Source organism: Lithobates pipiens, unplaced genomic scaffold (genome assembly GCF_037356315.1).
Source record: "Lithobates pipiens isolate NorthernLeopardFrog02 unplaced genomic scaffold, aLitPip1_a1.2 Scaffold_23, whole genome shotgun sequence".
NCBI classification, from domain to species: domain Eukaryota; kingdom Metazoa; phylum Chordata; class Amphibia; order Anura; family Ranidae; genus Lithobates; species Lithobates pipiens.
In genome coordinates, this window is record NW_027507785.1 from 309,237,932 (window position 1) to 309,264,607 (window position 26,676).

General features: G+C 43.0%; 1 protein-coding gene across 3 annotated transcripts in view; it reads right to left on the reverse strand.

Annotated features, from left to right (window-relative positions):
* Positions 1-22,652, reverse strand: part of SRSF11 (serine and arginine rich splicing factor 11) — a 39,897-nt gene extending 17,245 nt beyond the window's left edge. The window contains exons 1-3 of one of the 3 annotated variants that reach the window (XM_077450487.1): positions 4,645-4,676; positions 4,064-4,220; positions 318-441 (exon numbers count right to left, since the gene is read on the reverse strand). Coding sequence is in view for 1 of the 3 variants with exons in the window: in XM_077450485.1 (XP_077306611.1) it covers positions 13,119-13,252; positions 22,343-22,464 (256 nt within the window). In the remaining 2 variants the exon portion in view is untranslated. Of the gene's footprint in view, positions 1-317; positions 4,221-4,644; positions 4,677-13,118; positions 13,253-22,342 lie in introns of those variants that run through there. The other 2 variants (XM_077450485.1, XM_077450486.1) reach the window with 2 other exon arrangements.
* Positions 22,653-26,676: the final 4,024 nt, after the last annotated feature.

The window sequence follows — 26,676 nt, forward strand, 5'->3', positions numbered from 1 at the left end:
GGAGGACTTAAAACACAAAAATCAAAAAAAAAGAAAAAGAAAACAAAAACAAAAAAAACACCCAGAAATTCACTGATCCATCACTCAAACTTGTTGATTGTACTTATTTATGGCTGTCATGTTCATGCTAGCTCTATCTACATTTTACCGATAAAGTGAAAAAAAAAGAAAAAAAGAAAAAAGAAAATAAAAAGAAAAAACACTGGGCCTTTTTCTTGACTTTCTACACATGGTTAAAAAGTTCTAGAGTAAGAAAAGAGAGACTGCACAATACACACTACTGCTGCTTTGTGTTAACACTGCCGAGGTTTCATCACCTGTACGGGATTTTTAATTCATGAACCAAACGTAAGCAAGCACAGTCGGTTTTCTCCGTAGGGGGGTGTGCTCTCAACTTTTCAAAAGCTGTTATATGAACAACGACTCGTGTCGGCTGCTTCACTATAAAGCACACAGAGAAATCAAGATACACAAGACAAAAAAAAAAAAAAAAGGTCGGTTTAGGAGTTAATCATATGGAACAATTCACTAGCTCTTGTATCATACCTACCACAGAAGAGTGTGAGAGTTTGTAATGTGTTGTAGAAGAGTGTTCGGGAGTTTAAAATTAAGCCCTTTGATTTCTAACGCTTTGCTTACCTGATGAAGAGCGATAATGATTGGGTAGGGTTATGGGAGAAAGCATTGAAAAGGATGCCTAATCCATACGCAAGGTGCATTTGTGTCAAAATAGATACGTCACATACATACAGTAGGGAGGCCATTTTGAAGACTGAACCAATATTAAGGTGTACCTGTCATTTTGAAGACACATTTCTGCAAAATAGAATGCTTTTGGTCTATCCCAATGTCTACTTCAGCTCAGATCTTGCCGTTTCCATTACAATAAAGCTGTACCCTGGCCAAACACAACATTTGGGTATGTGCACTTTAAAAATAAATGTGCTGAAACCCTAGCGCTCGAGCCTTACAGTACAAGCTGGAGTACCTTGATCAGATCACTCGCTCTATGCCTTGTTCACTGAGAAACACCTTGCATTCTTTTTCACAGACTGCTAGGTATTCTGTGATTCAAGGAGGGGGGGGGGGGGATTTTAAACAAAATCATAAGAACCTCCTGCATTTACAGAACACCTTGCATTCTGTAAAAAGGTTTTGTCATTGGATGAGTGACCTGCAGTGTACTTCAACCGCAACAGTTTCACCCCTGGACATTCAAAATTTGCTATAATTAAGGGGTGAACTAAAGTGAAATGTTAGCAGAACGCTGCACCCTTTGCACATGCAACACTACATTTGTGCCAATGTTTTTTTTACAGTGCACACATCCAAAGATAATCTTGGGGCCCAGGGTTTGGCTTTAAAGTGGAACTAATTTAAAAATTTCTCTAAAAGAAAGTTTGACAGAAAAGGATTTCAAAACCGTTTACCAAATTAACCTGTTGCTGTACCTATACATGTGGCAGCACAGCAGTGGGCTTTAAATGCTGTGCTGCCATTTTGTACTGGGAGCATGCTCACTATGCATCCCCAATATTCTAACGCTTTCACCAATAGCTTCCAGTTCTCTGTTTAGAAACAGGAGCAGATAGAACAGGCTCCCGATCACATGATCAGGAAACCCATAAAATGCCCTTAGCGTTAAGAACCGCTAAAAAGGTCCAGCAGTAAGGGTTTCATTAAATGCACCATTGTTTTCTTTACTGCTTTCATTTACATTATACCCAACAGTGCATGTCTAATGTAAGCTAAATTTCAGGCTAAATATGACTGACGCCATAGCTGGTCACATGTGCAGCACCATGGCAGAGCCAGAGGCCAGGATGGCATCTTCCTCAGCAGGCAGGAGGGCTAATTTCCACTTGAACATGCTCTTCTAAACAAAGAACGATGCATACTTACCCATAGCACGGACCATTTTCTCACTATATCCTCTGACATCTTCTATCCCTCTTAGTTACAGCCTCGGACTCCAAGCTATGTTGGCAAAATCACCCACTCCTGTGTTATACGCATAGGCCACTGATTCTGAGCAGGCTATGTGCCGAGTGAGACTCATGACATCCGGAAGGAAAAAATGCTGCTTAACAGTAAGTGAAGACAGCTGCTGACATCAGAAAATGTCAGCACAGGGAGGAGGCAAAATTCATTTTTGCAAGAGAGAAAAAAAAAAAGTGTGCGTTTGCATCATGTGACTAGAGCATGCAGTCCAGCCTATTAGAAGGCAAAGCAGACAGTCAGTACAGAGACTGAACCCTCTAACCCTCCTGAGCAGCCTATAGAGCAGAACATCTGTGGGTGCCCAGCACTACCAAACAGCCCATATCATTTGTCAAAGGACCCACAATCTATGGACTCTGCCAACCCAGAGGTGGAATCCCTCTTGCTGAGCATGTGTATCTACGTGCACTGAGATGAACTGTTGGGACATTCACTACTTGGCTCTGATGAAGAGTGTCTGAAACACGTCAGCCACCACAGACGCCTCCTGGTCTTCCCACACTATTGGAAGACTACAGCAGACTTCAAAGAGATTGGTCCCACTTGCTATGATATGCACACATTTATCATGTGTTTGAGGGTATAACTATTTTTATTCAGATTTTTTTTTTTATTGGGGTAATGCACTAGGTTAATGCGCCCTTCTCTTGTTTTACAGTCCCAAGGACATGCATCGTTGTGAGGGGGGCAGCAAGACCATTGGCGCCGAGGAATAATTCCTACACTTCAGGCCCCTGTGTTTACCATTTTGAGCGCAGGCGAGTGGCTTTTGGTTGCATGCTAGTTGTGGTAAGGGGGTTTTAATAGGCACAAGGCTTTAAATGTCCAACCATAAACTGTACTAATTTTTTGAATGTTTCTCTATGGGAAATATGAATGTCACAGATTTCCCATTTATAAAAGTTATCTATGCAACTTTTATATCAACAAACCATATAGACAAATCCCCAAATTATGTTTAATAGAGGGAAGGTGGCAAGTATGCAAATCTTTTTAAACCAAATAAATGGAATTTAAAAACTCCTAGTTGGACAAAATGTGGACAAGTACAAAATGGGCTAAAGGCTTTAGATTGGAGCGTGCTGAAAAACGTTGGTTAGGTAGGCCATAGATGAGGAAATTTCTTTCCTTTTCAAGAAAATTGCACAGATATCCCCCCCCACAAACAAATGTGTTAATGGGGAATCCCTTCTGCAGAGCTATTTGTGTTCTGCCGGAGGGGAGCCTTCCCTGCTGGCAGAACATAATGATTAGTGTTGCCTGTTATAGCCGGTGGCAGTAATCATGCAGGAAAAACTGGACAGACTGATTTGTTTACAACCAGGCTGCCCATTCATGGATTGAAAATTCCACCAGTTCCTGCTTAATGCAAAAACAAAACGGATTCAGGCATGCTTGCCTGGTAAAGACAGCATTTGAAAATCTGAGTAAGTGTTCCTGCTCAGTACAGGAGTACATTCTTGGGGGGGTTCTAGATGTTAACCTTTTCCCAGGATCACGGAAGGTGGTCCAATTACATCATCCCTGTTAGCAGGAAATGGATTCGATGGCAGGCTGTAACACTTTAACCAAGCGTTTATTCCAGTGGGCGGACTAACAAATATAAGCAGATCTTGCCTTTCTCCCAAGGTGTAACTCAGCATACAATGGTTGAGAATGCTGAAGACCATGGTCTGATGGCAATCCACTTCCCCGTTTTTCCTTCCTAAAAACCACAAGCAAAGTTTATAACCCCATTCAAACTGCATCTTTTGCACATGTCTGATACAAAGTGACAGGTTCGCTTTAATAAATGGTAAAGGGATACGGACCCTGTGTTTGCACCAATGACAAAACAGTGTGTTTGGTGCAGCCAAAAACAGGTCCTCACTGTATGTTGGTGATGACTGTTAAGACAGCACATTCAGTACAACGCCGATGTGCACTATTCATCTACCCTCCCCCTTCCAACTGCCTGTATCCACCCCCAAAATCAGAGCGTGAGCAAAATCAACGAAATGGGGGGAAAAAAAAAAAGAAAGAAATTAAAATTAAATAAATGCAACTATAGATTTCCAAATACCAGTCGTTTGTCTTGGATTAACAAAGTGCGTGTGAGCATTAAACATACAACATGTACAGGGCACTTAAGAGAAACTGGACAAGCTGGAGAAGAAAACGGTTGAGTGGTATTTTCAGCAGGGCCTGGTATATAGTTCAGGCTGAACCAGGGAAAAGAACTGTAAAACACAACAACAAAAAAAGAAAAACCACTGTTAAATAAGGGTCATGGTTCCTTCCACCTACGCTGAGAGCTGCAGATCTTAAACAAATTATATATTTACACTGCATGAGGCAGATTGCTGTGTTCTGAGAAAAAAGGGGGCCCAAGTCTTTGCCAATTTCACCATACATCACAAATATCTATGGTATATCTCAGGGGACAGTCATGCATTGGTCCAGAGACAAGAAATGGCCAATATTTAGGGGAAAAAAAATAAAAAATTAAAAGACAGCATCTACCATAAATCATGCACTGGATAGACCAGTCTGGGAGTTATTTTTTTTAAACTTTTTTTAAATGTGACATTAATTTAGAAGAAAACTAACTGAAATAAAATGAAAAGAAAAAAAAAAAAAAAAAAAAGCAATGAGGACCCTCACCAGGTATTTTTCATGCGTCATGGTTTAATTTTTTACACTGCCGCTTTGTTAGAACCATGAAATACTGCGTGGATATGTTGAAATGAAAGAAAAGAAGAAACAGACAAAAAAAAAGAAACAAACATTAACCAATACACCTGAAATCCAGCCCATTTCTAAAGACCTTTATTTTAAAAGCCAGCGAGCATTTGTGTCCAGTAACCCATAGCATCTAATCAGGGACTTTTCTTTACTCTGCCTATGCTAAACTGCTCAGTGTCACCTTCTGATTGGCCACTATGGGCAATGGCACACCAATGCTCTCTGTAGTGTTATCAAGACCATAAAAGGCAGTGCTCACATTTTTTATTACAAAATAAAAAATAGTATGCAGTCAAGTGGCTGTCAGTGTAAGAAACATGGTCTAGCTTAAAATGTAAAAAATAAAAAAAAAAACACATCCCTCCATCTAGCTTGAATAGTCACTATTATAGAAAATGCAAACAAGGTGCATCACTGGGCACTATAGCAAGTGCCACTTGATGCAACTGTTTATTATATTTTATTACAAGGTGAACTGTCCACTGGCCAGCAAATATCCAGGTGTGACTCGTCTAATTTGCGTGGACCAGCTCTATGGAAAAATCCCACACTGGTAATAAAAAATTATATCTATCCATCTTAGTTTCCATGACATACCAGTAGGCCAATCTGTTTCCACAAGCCTTTCAAAAAAACTAACATTCTGACAGATGAAACCCTTGGTCCTAGCATAGGAGTTGTGACTCAATGCTAATTTTTGAGCAAGCCCCCCAGGAAATAAAAAAAAAAAGTAAAAATCAGGCACATGTGCCTTCTCTGCCCATTGTAAGAGTGGCTTAGCTCAGTGCTACTACGATGGGTGGATCGAGAGGGAGAAGGGCTTGTTCTCGTGATGCTGAGGATAGCCCATGTGCTATGCATTCCGGATCCTTGCCAGAATGAGGCTAGTTTTTTTTAGCCAGGTTATGGTAAAACCAAGCTTGGCCTACAGGTATGAAGACATTTCATCCATCGAGCAATGGGGTTTATTTACCAAAGTTGGAGTGCGCAAAATCAGGCTCACTTCTGCATAGAAACCAATAAGCTTATACCTTCAGATTCTTCAATTAGGCTTTTAATCAGCTTCCAGGTTGTATTGCCGAAGCCTAATTTAACAAGCTGAGGTTAGAAGCCGATTGGTTTCTATGCAGAAGTGAGTCTGATTTTGCACTCTCCAGCTAATAACCCCCAATGCTACAAGCTATATTTTTTTTTTTATAAAGCACTGGAGCCCCATCACTGCATAGTACTTTTTATTACAAAAGGTGCACTTGGCCTTTAAAGGGTTAGTTCACCCAAAAAGAATATTACATTTTTTGGTTAAAAAAAATAAAAATAAAAAAATAGCAAGTAGTTTGTGGGCACCATTATTGTCCACAATTACAAAGCTTGAATACTCACTATTAAAGAAAATGCAACAAAGGTGCATAACTGGGCACTATAGCAAGTGTTGAGTTATGCAATTGTATAGTATATTTTATTACAAAAGGTGAACTGTCCACTGGAGTCAACTGGCCAGTAAAATATCCAGGTGTGAAATATACAATTTGGGTGGACCAGCCCTAGAAATGTATGGAAAAATCTCACAATGGTAATATAAAAAATGATCACCTTTAAATACATTACTACAAATACAGTACTGCTGAAAAGTGCCCATTTTATTTTAGCTTTTGTCAGAACAAAAATGGCAGACATTTACTAAGTCTAATATGTCAACATACATTCCTACTTATGCCTGCCACCCAGGACACTCCATAGAAGAGTATGTACTGCTTACAGCATGGGTGCTCAGCCTGCGGCCCACCAGCTGTTACAGAACTACAAGTCCCATGATGCATTGCAAGCCACGAACAAGCATGACAGCACTTGTAGTTCCACAACAGCTGGAGGGCCACAGGTTGAGCACCCATGGCTTACAGCATCATAGCCGACACTTCACCAGCCGCAAAAGTGAAAGCAAACACTTCCAATGGGCGATGCTTTCCTTTCCACATTGTTGCTTGTGAAACAGTTTCTCCATCTTTATTACCAATAGTCAGTGATCCTGAAGTGGTATGCAACCAAGTTGGTTAGAACGGATTCAAGTTTAACTCCAGTCAGCTTACAAAGGAAGACATGTGGGTGCCACCCCAAATATTCCAGATCTAAAGCCTCATTCAGTCTAGTGGGGATGTAATAGAGAATTGCTTACCATACTCCTGACTTTCTCCTCCTCACCAGTTATGGTATGACTACCACTCCCGCAGAGACTTTTTCAAATCACAAGGCCATCCATTTAATCAGGATTGCCTACAATGCAGGAACTAGTGCAACCACTGGTGGGATCGAAGAGTAGCTCCAGCTGCCAAGGGACCAAGCAATGATTTTTCTATTGCATCCTGCTGGACTGAGGTTCAGTTCACATCTAAACCTGCCACGGATCACACAGGAATGCTGTGCATCCCTGTTCTCCGTTTCAGGGACAAATCTTTGCCTGAATTTGGCCCTGAAACTGAGCCAAAGACGCACGGCGTTTCTGTGCAGTGCGCTCCTTGGCTACCCCGGAGATATGTGAACCGACTCCATAGAGAGCCGCTCACATTCCCCTGCTATGTGAATTGGATCCAAGCAAATCTGCATAGGTGTGAACCCAGCCTTAAACAAGCAGTAGATCCTCAATATGGGACAAGAGTTTAGCTTTATCTCATGACTATGACTTAGCACTGTAGCTGGAGGATCATGACAAGGCAGCTAGCATTTTCTAAAGCAGCACTGAAATGCCTGCCAATATATTTCTTACATCTACAAGGCTCTGACCTCGCCGTCAATAGGCTTAAGCCCTATCAGGTGTTATCCACTTTTCTAACAAAACCTCAAAAGGAGGGTGCTTTCACTTTACAGGGGGGTGGCAGCTAGCATGGACTTTCAGACAGTCTGACAGAAAAATGAAAACTAGCTTTCAAAATGACCACAGATGTGGGTTTCTGGCACACAAAAGTGTTGACTAAAACTGGAGAGAGCAAACTGTGGTGCAGCTCTGCATGGTAGCCAGTCAGCTTCTAATTTCAGCTTGTTCAATAAAAAGTGTCATTAAAGTGGTTGTAAACCCTTACAACACACTTTGACCTACAGGTAAGCCTAGATTAAGGCTTACCTGTAGGTCCAAGAAATATCTACTAAATCTACACGGTTTAGGAGATATTTGCCGAAAGACAGGCACCGCTGTCTGCGGTGCATGCGCACTGAGCGCGCCGCCGTCAACGGCGATATGCCGCACGTGGCGGCTCCTGTGCGTTTTGTACTGTGGGAGGCCAGATATAGTGAATTCAGGCTCCTGGGTTTATTAACACTTTAAGCTTACAAAATCTGGAAGCCGATTGGTTTCTTTGCAGAGCTGCACTCTCCAGTTTTAGTAAATCAAGCCCAAATTACCATCTTGTGGTGTCTGCAGGACTTTTACCTTATAAAAACAGAAAACAAGTTTACTTCATGTACTCTACTAGTTTAAAGCTAACATTCAGGCAGATTAAAAAACAAAACAAAAAAAAAAAAAAAAAAAAGAAGAAGAAAAAGGAACACAAAATTGAGGGAGATCAGAATTAATTTTTTTTTAAATAAAATCAGTGTAGGTACCTGAATTTTATATGGCATCAGCCTCTTGCAAATCTACTGTACAGCAAAACTCAAACTGGGAGAGAAGAAGCATTATAAGGAGCCAATCATTTGCGCTGCAGTAATTAGGTGCTAACAAGAAGCATTCGCAAAGGGACAGATGAGTTGTTTAATCTGCTGCTTCTCCTTCAAGAGCCAATCACAGAATGGGGGAGGTACAAGACCGGTTAGAATTACTTCGCTGGATTAGAGAAAAATTAGGTCTTCTGCTCCGCCAGACAGGGCTGTGCAAAGCAAGTCTCAGGACCATATGGACATAAATACAAATCCTTTGGTAAGTAAAAGCGCCTGTGCATTTAATCTTCATATTTAGCTGCCTGGAGTTCAGCTTTATTAAAAACAACGCCATTATGATTTTCTGATGAGCCAGCATCAGTCTGATCTTAGGCAGCTATAATAATAAAGATTGTGTGGAAGAGGAAGATATAAATGTCAGATTTTTAAGCGACGAGTGTCAAGTAAAAAATGTGTACACTTAACTTTCTTTACATATAAGTATTCCGTCACGGATTACATTCAGCTGTAAGATGTGCCTTTTTAATGACCCTTAAACTGCTTTGTTACATATAACTTGTGTATGATGGTGGCAGAGGCAACAGCTGTAATAAAGGGATTAGGAAGGAAATCGTACAAGTCCCATCAAGTGTTGCTTAGCATGTGACATGGATATATAGCTAAAGCAGGATATTTATAGAAAGTCTATTTTTGAAGTGAGGGGGCACTAAAGAACCAAGTCACTGCACTGCTAATACTGAATAAAAACATTCTGGCTACATCATAGCTCGGGAGAAAACAGCCTAAGATTTTATGTGCTTAAAATGGGAGAGAGATATTGTTTAGAAATATATTTAATATGTCACCCCCCCCCCCCCCCCAAATTAAAAACACACATTAGCCATGTATAAAATAGTTTTACAGTTATCACTGCTTTTAAATCTACTTGAGCTTAGCAGCTCAATGTCAGTGCAATTTTGAAAACGGCATAAAATGCAGTAAAAGTTATTACGTATGCAGGGTTTAAATGTACAAGAGCAAAACTTTATACTTGAAACCTAATTGTGAGGCTTGAATTTCACACCAATTCCCCATGTATACCACAATGTTCACCTGCACACTAACATGACCAAGTCTAATCTGCAACTATCTGGTTTAAACTTATGTGTCAGGTTTCCCCAATAGATTTAAAGCCAGAGGTTCTGATGTGGAAAACCACTGGTCCTAGCAAGAGTTTGAGACAACTGATAAGGCCAATTTAAAAAAAAAAAAAAAAAAAAAAAAATGTACGTAAACCCAAAACCCATTTCAGACTGTTTTACCATCAGGCCTATAAAGATTGCATAAAGGAAATAGCTTTTTGGGGACCTCTTGCAAAGTTTTATTACCTGAAGATCCTGCCATTAAAGGAGAAGTCTTTTGGGCTTCTCCTATGGGTCACAGGAGTGCAATTTGTTTTTCACCCCTGTGACATTTTTTTTTTTATTTTTTTTTTAGCAGAGCACGGACTGAAATCCGATCTCTGCTGATGTCACAGGAATCAGTCCATGCACGGCGTCATCCCGACAATGTTAGTCTGGATACACCAGGTGCCTGGACTGACACCCGTCTCAGCGAGATGCTGGGACAGCCGATCCCCCGCCCCTCCACAGCTCATCGCTCCAGTGAGCGTGGAGCAGAGCCGAGAGCTGCTGATTGACAGGCAGCAGCTCTCTGCTCGGGGAACTGCAAGAACCGAGCCATCGGCGATGTTTAAATCGCTCAGTTCTCAGTGTGTAGACGCTGGGGAACAGACACAGCATAGGACTGATGCTGCAGCCTCTCAAGTATGATGGGGGGGAAAAACCCCAAACCCATACTTCTCTTAACAGCACTTCCTGTTGCATGCTGACCTTGCTTAAACCACTGCCTTGCAATCAGCAGCAGTTTTCACTCTTGTCACATGCACTCCATTAGTTGGCTGTTGGGTTGAACAACAGAACAGGGGCCCAACTGGCAACTAAGGGAGCATGTATGGACAGTTGGCAGCCAGAGAATTTTGGCTTTAAAGTGGAACATGCACAATATCACATAGGAGAGTGTGGGAGCATTAGTAAGCACTGCACCAATTGGTTCAGTGACAATGGCTTAGGGGACCTATGAGGTTCTCAGTGCCAGCCAGGACACAGTCTACATGGATTTTGCATGTTCGGCACGTCCGTGCGTTTCCTTTGACACACTAAATATATGTCTATGACTAAATTAGCTCTAGAATGTGTGTAGGAGAAAAGGACCTTAAACTCTAAAGATCAAGAGCAGGGATTGATGTGAATGAATAGTTGTGTTACATAAACTGATGCGTCTATAGAAGTATTTGTAGTATTAAATAACAGGAGGCTCTGGTTACCGATAGGATCCAACGGGTAAGAAACTTTGAGACTATAGAGATATATAAAAACAAAGAAAGTAAATTGTTAAACATTGTGTTTTCAGAAATTTGAAGCCTCTTAATATGGCAACAAACTGAATGTGGCCATTAAAACCACAGGCACACATTAATAACCCACTGACTATTATAGGGTACCTCATTCACGACTGATGAAGACTGACGGAGACAAGCTTATGCTCTATGACAAGAGCAAAGTGCTGTTACTCAAGTCTTGAGAACCCAAAAGGAATGCTGATCTTACTAGGAAAAAGTAAACCTGACATTCGTGAACAGCTGTACCGTGCTGGCTGAAAAGACCATCCACTAAAGAGAAAAACTTTTGCATCGGAATTCTTTTTTGAACACAGCAGCTTAAAAGACTATCATAAAACACATAAAACATGTTTGGTTTGTGAAACTCTGTGACCCTGGGTAAGACCCAAAAAGGTATTTTGTTTTATTATCCACATAAGAAAGCCATTGATAGACTAACCAAAGTTGTAATACAAGACTCGTTTTGGTGACATGCTACTATTAAGTATTTGCAATACAACACCAGACAAAATGGTGATGTCCAATATGCAACGTGGGGTGTGTTTAAACACCGGGGTCATCACAGCGTCTTGCTGCAGCGATCTCTACCCTTGGCAAAACTGACAGGATGGGATGGGCTTTAAAAGCTGATGTACCAGAAATACGGTTTCCTTACAGAGAATACATTAGTGGTCACATAATATTGTGTCCAACATCCTGAAGATTAAACTAAAAGGGAACTTGTTGCCAGACCATCCATTTCAAATACAATATTCTGGACAGATTAGATTTGCATTTAACACTTTATGCATGCTATTTACTTGCAAAAAGCCTCCCTTTGGCTAGATATCCAAAAAACAGACTGCAGCTGGGTGCCACCATCTTAGATGTGACATTAGTATCCCAGCAGACTCAAAGCTGTCACTCCATGGACAGACTAAAAGTATTTCCCTTTGCTCCTTCATAAAGTGTTGTAGGTGGGAAGAGCTGGGCCAGCAAATATAGCAATTAGATGCTCCCACCAGAAGAGCATGGGGCTATAAACTACAAGGAGGCAGGGAGCTGTGCTAGGGAATGGACTTATCCTGGAGCAGTCAGATCTAGCAGGTTCAAAGGCATATTTGCAAAAATTGACCTGAAATTTAAGTTGCTGAGAGGGTCTCTTTTTTTTTTAATCGGTCTACCAGTATTAGTCACATGATACTGTACTGTTGTGTTCAGCATCCTGAAGAGTAAGCGAGTTTATTGACAAAACGCACCTTAAATCTGTTACAGTCATAGGAGAGAGGGAAGGACCCCTCTTGATCAGCAATGAATAAATAATTGAAACTTGTCCAGATCCACTCAGAGGATTAAATTCCATTTTCGAAGGAGTTGCCAGTTTAGAGAAGTTGTCCATATATCCTTTAAGTCATTTATCCCGCATTTGTTTTCAGATACAAAACCTCACAAAACTAACAATACTAGATATACAGAAACTTCAGCCATTAAAAAAAAAAAAAAAAGAGAAAAAATAAATAAAAAGAAACATTGTTAGCATGTAGTTACAGCATGTACAACACACGAGTGCTTGCTGGCGTCTAGTTAATGTCTAGCATCCCCTGAAGCAGAAGAGGACCCACTTTTTTTCTGCCATCAGGAAGGGCTTTGCAAATGCCTTCTCCACTACAAAAATCACACACACAAATAACAGAGAAGAGAGTTCATTATTCGGCAAATACTGTGAGGTATTGAAGGATGCAAACTTCAAAAAAGGGAAAGAGAAAAATCTTACACCCTGCACCCATTCAGCACCTCTGTAAGTTACTGACTTACAGAACACCAAGACTGATCTGTGGTATACCTGAAATTCTATCAGCCAATGTGCCAGTTAGAAGTATAGCTTTTATTAAAATGGTGACTATGCTACAAAGCAAAGCAATGACATTACTTTCCATCAAGGGAGACCACTGCTTTATGTCCTTGTAAAGGGACAGTAAGACACCATATTGATGCAATTAATAACTAATGAGATCGTAAGCTCTCCAGGTGCAGGGCTCTATAAACCTTCCTCTTGTATTTTAACTGTACTGTCTTTTTTTATATAAAGCGATATGCAAACTGCTCACGCTCTATAAATATAGTACAGTAAATATGAAAAACAGGATGTAGGCGGTGTAGGAACTGGCAGAACAGCCTCAGGATATTTTTTGAAGAAAAGAATCAGTGTATACCAGAGATCTTTAAACAAAAAGGACAAGCATGCAGACTGTGCACTTATAGAACCCGAAACAGACATCCCCACCCCACCTCCCCTCAAAAGACGTGAATAGACAGGTAATGTACAAACCTTCTGCGTAAGGAACCACTATTAATGCTCGGTCCACGAACACTGTGTTAGTCAGGTGCTGGGCCACCACAGCAGACTCTGGATCATGGAACTTTACAAAACAGACACGAGATGTTACAGGCAAAGGAGACTCACTAAAAAAAGGAAAAGGAGAAATACAGATGAAACACATGAAAAAAATATAAACAGAAGCACTGGGGGAGATCTAATATAAAAACCAGTATTGGGAGGATTTAGGCAGCCACTCAAGATTGCAGTACTCACCCTTTATTGAAATCCCTACAAGAAATTAAAGTTATTTATTATCGAGATTGCCACTTATGGGACAGGTGTTTTCTGTCACAGCAGATGTCACCAGTTCTGGTATAAAAGTATGCCTCTATCCATACTGCAAAATGATGCCTTTATCCCAGAACCAGTATTGCTGCTAAAGTTACTGCAATCCACACAGGTATAAAACTATCAATGAATGCTGATTTTTTATTTTTTTTTTGAGAGCCTGGAAAACATTGCACCAGATTACTGATACCATGCAAGTCTCTCGCAGACTGTCAGTGTAAGCCGTCTGCTAGAGCTGCATCATTAATCATCAAGAATCGTTATCAATCTTGTCTAAAGAGTTTCCCAATTCTTTCTATGCAAAGAATTCTCTCTGCTCTTCTGAAGCCAAAGCTGTCAAAAGAAAGGAAGGAAAAAAAATAAAAATAAAACTGGGCAGTCTGCCAAGAATCAAAAACATTCTTTATCAGTTGATCTTAAAGCGGGGTTCCACCCTAAAGTGGAACTTCCGCTAATCGGATCCCCCCCCCCCCCCACCGGTGTCACAATTGGCACCTTTCAGGGGGGAGGGGGTGGAGATACCTGTCAAAGACAGGTATTTACACCCACTTCCGGGCATAGACTCCCATGGGAGTCTATGCCTCTTCCTGTCCTGCAGCGCTGTCTGCTGGGACACACACGGGTCCCAGAGACAGTGCGGACAATTCCTATTGCGCTGTGCGACTCACGCATGCGCAGTAGGGAACCGGGAAGTGAAGCCGATTAGCTTCACTTCCTGATTCCCTCACCTAGAATGGTGGCGGCAGCAGCCGAGAGATCGATCGGCCTCCCGGGACAGGTGAGTGTCCATTTATTAAAAGTCAGCAGCTGTAGTATTTATAGCTGCTGGCTTTTAATATTTTTTTCCCCAGTACAGTCCCGCTTTAAGTATAAACATTTTAACAATTTGTCAATGGAATAGACTTCCTGCAAAAGTGAAAACAGTTTAACCATTAAACCTTTTTCTGACATTTGTTGGTTTTAAGTTAAAATAATTGTTCTAGAAAATTACTTAGAACCCCCAAACAATTTTTTTGTAGACACCCTTGAGAATAAAATGTCAGTTCTTGCAATACTTTACGTCACACTGTATGTGCGCAGTTTTTTGAAAAAATTATTATTTAAAAAAACCCACACACCACAGTAAAGTTGATGTATAATGTGAAAGATTTTACGTCACGAAAATCGTGATCTTTTTATTCCAAGCAAAAAATAAAATAATAATAATAATAAATGATTCACATTTTGGCCAATATTGTGCAGCTCTATCATCAGCCTGTACATCATATGGACCTAGCCGAGTTCACTGTGGCAAAGTCAGCCAGAAGGCCCCCCCCCCCTCCTCTTTCCCCCCAAATGATTCAAAGTGCGCAGTAGGGAGCCGGTTTACCCTAGATGAGATGGTGGCGGCAACAGAGAGCCGATTTAAAAATCAGTTCAGGTGAAGACACCACTGGTATACGTGGACACATAAGTGTCCTAATATCAAAAGTCAGCAGCTACAGTACTTATAGCTGCTGACCTAATTTTTTCTGAAGGAGCATGGAGCTCAACATGAACTACCCTGCTAGATGACTGCAAAACAAAATGTGCCAGCTAATGCCAATACCTTACAATTATATTAAACATTTAGCTAAAAAAAATAAAAAAATAAAAATAAACAGTATTTGTCGTACATACATCCCTCAACCAAGGATTAAAAAAAAATAAATAAAAAAGGAAAATAAAATAAATAAATAAAAGCCAGCCATTCACATTAAAATGGGACAGGCTGCTGAAATTTATCACAATGTTATAATTTTGGGAGCCATTAATAAATGGCAATTCAGAGAGCAAAACACTCATGTAATGTTCATTACTAAAGTGCAGAGCCACAAATAGGCACTGAATGAACAGAGGCTGTTTAAAAAAAAAAATTAAAAAAATTAAAAAAAAAAAACTTGAACTAGTGTTCATATTCAATGTCCAAATCATGTGCAATAGAAAGATAAAAAGGAAAGCTTGCTAGCAAAAGGCCGGTTGAAGTGAAAACAGCTTCACCTAACCTAAGCAGGGTATACACATTCAGCATTAACCAGAAGGTTAAAAAAACAAAAAAAAAACAAAAACAAAAAAAACAAAGAAAGAAATTCCTACATCAACAAACAGAAGCAGTGAAAAAGCTATTGTATTCTGTCAGGGAGGAGGGGTGGGGATGGGAGACTACCCCATCAGAACACATTGGCTGAAAATGCTGATTAAATGCTGGTATTTCAGCATGACCATTTGACATAAGCCAGTTGCACTGGCTTATTTTAGTCAGCAGTACACAGGAACAGAAGGTCTGCTTGTGCCTGCTGATTTTTGGGTCTGTGCTTACCATCATTAACAAGGTGAACAGTATCTGCTCATATTGTACATCAACTCCATATTGCATTTTAAGCCACCCCTACCAACAACATGGCTCTGAAAACTCTGCCATCTCTACAAAATTGAGTAACAATCTAAAAATAAACACCATATGTCCTATGCTTTTTTCCAGGGACCAGTAAAACAAAGAGTGCTCTCACTTTATGCCCCAACTGATCATCAACATCCAAAGACCAACTGCTTAAAGCACTAAAACATATTTAAATATATTCCTCAATAGCTACAAGGGATATAAATTCACTGTGTGCGCACGCACAAACTGCCTTTACAAATCCAGTTATTTTGTAAAAGTAGCTGCGACACCACTAGACTGTACATAGCCTATGCAGGGAAGAGAGCTGTGGGAGGGGCCCAGCAGGTCCAACATACCACATGCTGCTTGTAGAAAACTACAGGAGGGGGGCGGAGACAAAAAACAGTCACCCTGCACAATCAGAGAGCAGCAGCGACAGGTCTTTATTACAGGAAGCTCCTGCACGGAGGTAAAGTCTCACACTTGAATAAATGCACAGGTCATGAAGAAATTAAAAAGCACACCAAAACTGAAGAAAGCACAAACCTCTTGTATAAAAGTTTGTATATCCAGGAGTTCAACTTTAAAATAAACCATTCCCAAAAAAAAAAAAACACATATTGGGGTGGCCTTTGCCAATCCCCTTCAGAAGAGGTTTGCTGTCTGGCTCAGTAATGTTTGAATCGCCGACCTGAACAAGTATGCCTACTTGCAAAGTCAGGCATTCTAATGCTCATTTCAGGTAAAAGACACAAAGTATTGAAAGCAGGGAGGATAAACATGAAAGCCAGTATTTGCAGAAGAAGCGCCAGCCACCTCCAGGTTCTCTTTAAAAGCATGTACATAATATAACCCCTTTGCCTAGCTGAAGTGCCTTAAAAAGTGTTACTAAACCCACAACAGTAAAAATCAGTCTATATATGCAGAAAGGAAGCATGCTTGTTATACTCACGGTGGTATCTAAAGGGTTAATCCTCCGAATTGTGCATAAAGGATATATGTGATCCCGTCTCTCCGATCCCCCTCTTTACCCAACTCAAACCCATCTCCTGATAGAACAGAGCATTAGGCGTCACTCTGCACATGCTCAGTTTGGTGTGTATTGCTAGAGTTTTTTTTTTTCTTGGCAGGGTGCATGTGATCAGCACAGGGCAAATCAGCACTGTCCAGACAAAGGATCATGGGAGAATGAAAACTCCTCCTACAAGTTTTAACCAGACACTGACAGAAGTCACAAGACTGCTATATACTGCTGATGACAAAATGTATTTATCATTTATATTTACTAAAATGATTGCATTTCCATGTTCTGTGTACTGTGGGAGTCCAGATATAGTGAATGCAGGCTCCTGGGTTTAGTAACACTTAAATCCTATTGACCCCAATTACCAAAAACAATTAGCATGGCACAACTGAAAGATCCCTTTAAAAAGCAGCCATCATAGCTACAGTCACATAGCGCCAAGCGTGTAACAGCATACTTTCTTCTTACACAGAGATATGGATGCCACTCTATTGGAAACACAGGCATGCTTAGCTTCAGTTTGCAGTGGTGTCAAAACAATTTATAGGTTGCATGCTCATGAATATTAATACAAAGAGCAAAATGGCTGCATTTGGTTTTCAACAGGTGCATAGACTAGGACACATTTTAATTGTGATGAAAACCATCCGGCATTACAAAGCACTAACCACCATTGTCCAGCAGAATTAAAAAAAAAAAAAAAAAAAAAAAACACTGACACTCAATTGTACAAGCCTGAGCCAAAGCCACCCTTGTATATCAATACACATCTATAAAAATGCATACAGTTGCACCATTGTTTAACCACCAAAAGTATATTTAGGCAATTCATAATCTCCAATCGTAGAAGCAAATCTCCACACCCCCCCCCCCCCCTTTAGATGACCCAAATACCTGGCCTGCTTACAAAAAAAAAAATATTACAGCACACTGCCAATAGCTAATCATGTGACACCTTAATCCTCCCATATAAGATATTTAACTACTAGAAAAGGATGCAATGTTCTCACTGCCACAGCTTATCTGTGGCAAACAGTGACATCTGCTGATCTGGGGGGGAAAAAAAAAAAAGTCTCTCTATATAAACTAAACAAACAGTTGTGACAATTTAAGAAAAGCACTTTAATTTATCAACTATAATGCCACAATAAATGCATAATCCTAAACTTATTCTAATCCTTCAAATCAAAACATTTAAAAGAAAGACAACATAGTATCCAAAAGTGTTACAGAACAAAATTCCTATCATGTATCGTTTTATCTGCACAGCCCTGCAGGATCATATGTTGACAAGCAAAGCCATGCCTGCAGTATAAGGCGCATAATAAAAAAATCATATACAATATATATATATATATATATATATATATATATATATATATATATATATATATATATATATATATATATATATATATAAAATTTTACATTTTTTTTAATCAGTGGCTGGTGCTTCATTTTCTTAAGGGGTAGCCCAAATCCCAACCACCCACAGCCAGCCCTCCAACCACCTACGGCGCTCGCACGATCCCAGCCAGTCAGCTCTCAGGACCTGCTTCCTGATTGGCTGGGAGGGGAAACCAGGAAGACAAAAGTGAATATTAAATTCACTAAGGTCACACAACTGGGTGGGCTCCGGGAGCAGTGCTCTGTGCCCCAAGCCCACCCTTTGTGAAGCCAATTAGAGCCTCAGGCTCTACTCACGTTTTAAAAAAACAAAAAAACAACCCATTTGAATCCATGCGTCTGGTGCCTTGCATGTAGATTAGGGGCCGGGCGCATCAATTAGGGGTGGTGATTGTGCTCCCTGCATGAGCAGCTGCCACCATTATATATGTTTGGGGGTTCTGAGTAATTTTTTTCTATCACATAATCCACCGAAACCCCCACTCCCTTTAGATTGAAAGCTCAATCAGCGGTGCCCTCTTATTCCTTCTGCATTGTAATTTTTACTGTCCTTTTATATAATAAACGTATTCTCAATAAGAGGCACTATCTAGATCCCTTGTTCTGTAGGACCCACATCATGTATTTTTTTGCAAAAAATTCCCAAGGATAGTGTCACCCCACCAAGGAAACCAATAATATAGCTTATCTGTAGGTACAAAGAACAACTCCCTAAACATGCACTGGCAACGTGGCTGTATGCGATGCATACTAGCACATTTTGATATTACCTTGCAGGGAGACATTTTTAATTTTTTACTGCTTTAGTGCAATTTTAAATAGGACAAATATAGGTCAAAATGTATCATTTTTTTCTACCGTAACACTAAATGACAGAAAATCCCAAATTTTGTGTTGTTACCAGAACATGAATAGAGGAGAAAACTTCCAAAGGGGACACTAGTTCTGGTAACAACCAGGGATTCCTCTCACTTCCTGTTTCGGCTAAGGGACAGGAAATTAAATCTTCCCAATGGGACACAAGGCAAAAAATAATAATTAATAATAATGACAGGGGTTAAAAGCCTCCCCGACCATCCAAAAAAAAATAAAAAAAATAAAAAAAAAAGCACTGCCTTCAGTTCTACTTTAAGGATTCATTCACACTTGTATGGAGACCGGTATTGTTCTGCACTAGAAAAGTGCTGACAGATGGGATACACAGAAAACAATTGCTTTTGGTGCACAGAAATTAATGGAATGTCACTTTACAATAAACCTGAAAAATATTAAAAACACAAGAGAGAATTAGTGCCTTGAACTGCTCCCAGAAGCCCAACACAGACACAGGAAAACTGAACGTCGTTCTGTGCAAATAGTGTGTACAGCCCTAAAGAGCCTGTATTTTACAGATGCACAGCACCAGGTATACTTCACCAGCAGCCACACCAGGCATCAGAATGCAGCCAACCAGCGTACACAAAGCTCCCGTTACTGAAGCGGAGCTGCGGGTGAAGTGTAATTGTTGGGCAAATTATAGAAGTTAAACCCTCAGAAAACACACGGACCACCGTAAAGAGAGCCTGTCACCACTGTTGCTCTGACCTCTCGTCCTGAAAACATAAATAGAAAATAATCTGATGCCTGGAGGATTCATCACAGAGAGGGAGGCAGCGCAGTCGGCACCCAGAAAAGTGCTGAACATCATGAATGCCTGGAGGAAGGAGGCAGGAAAGGTGACACCGCACACCACGGGGTCACATCATAGGAGAGGCCCAGGGTATGTGCATTACTTGTATCACAACCTGCAACTGTACTGGGGACAGGTTCTCTTTTAACCACTTAAGGATCGGGCCTATTTTTCAGACTCAATGTTTACAAGTTAAAAACAAGTTTTTTAGTTAGAAAATTACTTGGAAACCCCAAACATTACATATTTTTTTCTAACACCCTTGAGAATAAAAAGGTGGCCGTTGCAATACTTTCTGTCATAGCACATTTGCACAGCGGTCTTACAAGTGCACTTTTTTGGAAAAAATTCACTTTTGGAATAAAAAAAACCCCACAACAGTAAAGTTAGCCCAATTTTTTTTATATTGTTAAATATAATGCTACGCCGAGTAAATTGATACTCAACATGTCATGCTTCAAAATTGTGCTCACGCGTGGAATTACGACAAACTTTTACCCTTAAAAATCTCCATAGGCGACATAAAAAAAAAAAAATCTACAGGTTGCATGTTTTGGGTTACAGAGAAGGGCTAGAACTATTGCTCCCGCTCTACCGATCGCGGCGATACCTCACGTGTGGTGGTTTTGCGGTAGCTTCTGCGCGTGAGCTCGTGGGGAAGGGGTGCTTTAAATTTTTCTTATTTATTTTAGTTTTACATTTTTTTTTTTTTAAACATTGTGTCACTTATTTCTATTACAAGGATCGTAAACATCCCTTGTAATAGAAAAAAGCATGACAGGCCCTCTTTAAATATGAGATCCGAGGTCAGAAAGTCCTCAGATCTCATATTTGGACTTAAAGAGGAAGTAAACCCTGATGGGTTTACTTCCTCTTTTTTTCCCTGCAAAGGTAAAGCATAATGGACTACTATGCATCGCATAGTAGCTCATTATGTGTCACTTACCTGACACAGGAGCCAGCGAAGTCGCCGCTGATCCCTGTAGTCCGCCGCGTCCATCTTGCTGGTGGCGTCTCGCAGCTCCGACCAATGACAGCGGCGAAGCCGCGATGACGTCACTCCCGCGCATGCGCACGGGAGTCGCGCCTCGCAGCTCCGCCGCTGTCATACGGCGAGGCCGCGATGACGTCACTCCCGCGCATGCGCACGGGAGTCGACAAATTTGGCAAATCCATTCTTGGACTTGCCGCATTTAGTGCGCATGCGCGCCGCTGTCTACGGCGCATGCGCCGTAGACAGCGGTGCCCATTTTCGGGCAAATATCTCCTAAACCATATAGGTTTAGGAGATATTACTTGGACCTACAGGTAAGCCTTAATCTAGGCTTACCTGTAGGTCAAAGTTGTTTGGAAGGGTTTACTTGCATTTTAAATACGCTAAAAAAATTATTTGATTTGGGGGGGGGGGGACAGAAAAAAAAATTGTGCCTCTAAGAGGTACGTTATGATGTCGCCCTGCTATGGTATGGAGACAGGTGGGGGGCCCCATCCTCCCCTCACTCGTCTCCATACCCAGCCACTGTTAGGAGCCAATCACGTCCGGTAAGCGACTGGAAGGCCCCCCCCCCCTCTCCGATAACTGCGATCTTGCGGTGATTCTGCCGCAGAGACCACCAGTACTGTAAACAGGACCGCTGGCTCAAAAGATCGATGCCTTGGTTATGGCAGCAGCTGCTGCCGTTACCGAGATATCCATCTTTAAACTGCCGACGTATATGTACAGGAGTCGGTCGGTAAGTGGTTAACATATCAATATATGAGACTTTTCACTCCAGCAGTATATAAAAGGGGTTTGGAAATTATAGAGAAACGTTAACTAATGCATTACAATTTAATTAAACCCATTCGATTTCAGAGGACTAAAATGTACTGCAGATTTAGTCGACTAAATACAACTAAAACAATTACAAAAGACTAAAATGGGACTAAAACTAAAATGCCATTTTAGTCCTAAGAGTAAAACTAAAATGCGCTGCCAAAATTAACACTGCCCGCCATTCCCTGCAGTGCCAAAGAAACTGGGGGTCCCTGTGATCTCCTAGCTACAGGAGGGCTCTGCTGGGTGTTTTAGTACCTTAGGAACCCCTTTGTACTATATAGCCAAGGGGCTGTAGCAGCTGAGGGGCCACAGCAGGGCCCCTTGGTCCCCCAGCAGCTGAGGAGTCCTGTAGCTGCCCATAAACTGTGGGGCCCCACCAGGCTTAGAGAGGGGCCCCGCAGTACTTCAGCAGCTTAGGGGCCTACTAGGCCACATAGCCTCTTTAGTCCCTCAGGACTCCCCTCACGCCTCATACACGTCCGCCCCGCCCCCTCCCGGGCGCCATTTTTGGCCAGGCCCGCACCGCCATGTCGGGCTCCCCTCACCTCCTCGTCGGGTCACTTACTCGGGCGGGAAGAGGTGCAGCTCCTCGATCTTGCCCAGGAAGCCGAAGAGCGTTTTCATCTGCTCGGAGCTGGCGCTGGGGGACACGTTGGTCACCTGGATGACGTCTGTGCTGGAAGTCATGGCGCCTCTCCTGCTCTAACACACAACAAGAGGGACACACACACACGATTAGTACAGGTCGGCGGAGGGGGGGAAATGGGGAGCGACAGCGGCCGGCTACAGCGAGCAGCACACCGCCGCCATCCAACGACGACAAGAACCTGACTGGGCCGCGGACTCCCACAATGCACCGATCGCGCCTGCGCACTGAGCACCCCGCCTCCTCAGACTGGGGGGAGACCGCCCTCCGCACTGAGCATTGGCCACTCCCCCCACCGCAACGACGGACTCAGCCACACCTCCACACAGTTGTCTCCTTTCCCGCTCAGACCGCGCCCTCTTTACCTCAGGACACTTCTCCCCGCCTCAGCCACGCCCCCTCCCTTTCTCTCAGAGAGGTTTACTCAGTGAAGGTGCTACAGCTATAAATAGGATGACAATAGAGGCAGTGGAACGTACTCTCCAGCCTGCTACCTTCCTTCATACCTAACCTTCCTCAGGCGGTGACCATATAGTAATAAATATATTTAAGCACTTGCCCTCCGGAAGGTTTCCCCCCCTTCTGACCAGGCCATTTTTTTGCGATACGACACTGCGTTATTTTAACCGACAATTGTACGGTCGTGCGACACTGTACTCAAATAAAATGTATGTAAATTTCCCGGCAAATAGAGATTTCTTTTGGTGGTATTCGATCACCTCTGCTGTTTTTATTTGTTGCGCTATAAACAAAAAAAGAGCGAAAATTAAAAAAAAATAAAAATAAAAATCGAATTTCTTTATAAATTTAGGCCAATATGTATTCTGCTACATATTTTTGGTAAACAAAATCCCAATAAGTGTATATTGCAAAAGTTATAGAGTCTACAAACTATGGGATAGATTTATTTATTTTCCTTTGTTTTGTTTTTTTTACTAGTAATGGCGGCTATCGGTGAGTCAGGCTCGGTTCACACAGGGGCGACTTGTCCAGGCGACTTCGCCGCCTGACAAGTCGCGCCCCGTTCTGTACTACGGAACCGTTCTAATAGGAGAGACTCAAGTCGCTCCGACTTAGAAAAAAGGTTCCTGTACTACTTTTGCGGCGACTTCGGGCGACTTGCATTGACTTCTATACAGAAGTCGTTTTGCAAGTCGCCGCTGAGGTCGCGGCGCTGCAAATCGTGCTGCCTACTGTGTAAACCGAGCCTTATAGTGGCACTGCTATATGGCAGCGGACACATCTGACATTAACTGACAGTTTGTGGGGACCAGTGACACCAATAGAGTGATCAGTGCAAAAAAATACAGTGGGGAAAATGATTATTTGATCCCCTGCAGATTTTGTAAGTTTGCCCACTTACAAATTTTTTTTAGGGGAAACTACACACCAAATAAAAAAAAAAATGGTGTGGGGGCCCCCCCCCCCAAAATCCATACCAGACCCTTATCCGAGCACGCAGCCCAGCACGTCAGGAAAGTTGGTGGGGACAAGTGGGGGTGGGTGCTTTGGGATAGGGGGGGCCCTGCGCCCCCTCTTTAAAGCACCTTGTCCCCATCAACCCTAAGGGCCACTTCCCGACAACCCTGGCCAGCGGTTGTCTGGGGGTCTGCAGGCGGGGGGACTTTTCTGACCCCCAGATCCCAGCCCCCCCACCCTATGTGAATGAGTATGGGGTACATTGTACCCCTACCCATTCACCCAAAGAAAAGTGTAAAAAATAAAAACAGTACACAGGTTTTTGACAAAGTAATTTATTAAAGCAGCTCTGGCGTCTCTTCTCCTTTCCGATTTCTTCTCCCTCTGGGTATGTCTTCATCCTCCGGTTCTCCCCCCTCCGCTGATGACTTCCTCCAGTTCGGTTCTTCTTCCTTCTCTGATGTCTTCTTCCGCTGTCTTCTTCCGCTGCCGGTTGTCTTCTCTCCGCTGTGTTCTCCCTCTGCCGTTTCTCCTCTCTCTGCTGTCTTCTCCCTCTGCCGGTTCTCCTCTTTCCGCTGTCTTCTCCTTCTGTTGGTTTTCCTCTCTCTGCTGTCTTCTCCCTCTGCCGGTTCTCCTCCCTCCACTGTTTTCTTCCTCTGCCAGTCCTCCTCTCCTCTCTCCACTGTCTTCTCCCTCTGCCAGTTCTCCTCTCTCCGCTGTCTTCTCCCTCTGCCGGTTCTCCTCTCTCCGTTGTCTTCTCCCGCTGCTGATTCTCCTCTATCCACTGTCTTCTCCCTCTGCCGGATCTCCTCTCTCTGTTGTCTTCTCCCTCTCCTGGTTCTCCTCTCTACTGTCTTCTCCTTCGGCCGGTTCTCCTCTCTCCGCTGTATTCTCCCTCTGTTGGTTCTCCTCTCTCTGCTGTCTTATCCCTCTGCTGGTTCTCCTCTCTCCTCTGTCTTCTCCCTCTGCCGGTTCTCCTCTGTCCGCTGTCTTCTCCTTCTGCCAGTTCTCCTCTCTGTGCTGTCTTCTCCCTCTGCCAGTTGTCCTCTCTCTGCTGTCTTCTCCCTCTGCCAGTTCTCCTCTCTCCACTGTCTTCTCCCTCTTCCGGTTCTCCTCTCTCCCCCCTATCTTCTCCCTCTGCCAGTTGTCCTCTCTCCGCTGTCTTCTCCCTCTGCCAGTTCTCCTCTCTCCGCTGTCTTCTCCCTCTTCCGGTTCTCCACTCTCCCCCCTATCTTCTCCCTCTGCCAGTTGTCCTCTCTCCGCTGTCTTCTCCCTCTGGCAGTTCTCCTCTCTCCGCTGTCTTCTCCCTCTGCCAGTTCTCCCCTCTTTGCTGTCTTCTCCCTCTGCCAGTTCTCCTCTCTCCGCTGTCTTCTCCCTCTGCCAGTTCTCCTCTCTCCGCTGTCTTCTCCCTCTGCCGGTTCTCCTCTCTCCGCTGTCTTCTCCTTCTGCCGGTTCTCTTCTGTCTGCTGTCTTCTCCCTCTGCCGGTTCTCCTCTCTCCGCTGTCTTCTCCCTCTGCCAGTTTTCCACTCTCCGCTGTCTTCTCATTCTGCCGGTTCTTCTCTCTCCGCTGTCTTCTCTCTCTGTTCTTCTTCCAATCTTCTCCTGATGCTCTCTCCTAATGCTAGGTCCGCCATGTGCCATTACCTTTATAGCTATGGGGCGTAGCCACCTGGTGACGTCGTCCGGAGGCCTGCCCCCTTGTGACATCAGCGCCCCATCATGCCACAGGAACACAGGACTCATGCCTTCCCTGCTGACAGAACGGCAATCTGCCTTGTTTACAGGAGGATCGTGGGTGCCTGCGGATATCGAGTCCATGGTACCTGCTGCTGAGCACCCGCTGCCAGTTCTCCTCTCTCCTGTGTCTTCTCCTTCGGCCGGTTCTCCTCTCTCCTCTGTATTCTCCCTCTGTTGGTTCTCCTCTATCTGCTCTCTTATCCCTCTGCTGGTTCTCCTCTGTCTTCTCCTTCTCCCAGTTCTCCTCTCTCCGCTGTCTTTTCCCTCTGCCGGTTCTCCCCTCTCCGCTGTCTTCTCCCTCTGCCAGTTCTCCTCTCTCCACTGTCTTCTCCTACTGCCGGTTCTCCTCTCTCTGCTGTCTTCTCCCTCTGCCGGTTCTCCTCTCTCCGCTGTCTTCTCCCTCTGTTCTTCCTCCAATCTTCTCCCGATGCTCTCTCCTAATGCTAGGTCTGCCATGTGCCATTACCTTTATAGCTATGGGGCGTAGCCCCCTTGTGACATCACCACCCCATCATGCCACGGGCACAGGAACACAGGACTCATGCCTTCCCTACTGACAGAATGGCAATCTGCCTTGTTCACATAGTCAGACTGCCATTCTGCCTGTCTACCGAAGGATCGGCGGGTGCCTGCGGACATCGAGTCCACGGTACCTGCTGCTGGGCACCCGCTGTGTTTGATCACAACGGGAGCGAGCCGTACATTCATGATCCGGTGCACAGGTGTCGCCCTGTAGCAGTAAAACTGCTATGGGGTGGACCTGAACTGGTTAAAGGGTTAGTTCACCTGTCCATGCAGGTTAGGGGTGTCTGTAGATAAAAGCAAACTGTGCAGCTCAGACTAAAAATTATTAACACCCTTGCTATAGGTGTAGGCCATTTACACACCTCATAAAGCCTGACTGGAATATTCCCAGGACGATGGTAAGAAACACCTAGCTGTTACCGTTCACCTCCGCCATCACTGGAGTGAGCTGTTACTCTGATTCAATCCCTCACATGCTCTTTCTCCTTTGATGTAGTAGCTCTGAGCTCAGCATTTGGAAGCTCGCTCCTGTGATGGTGAACAGTAACAGCTAGCTGTTCCTTAGCAACAT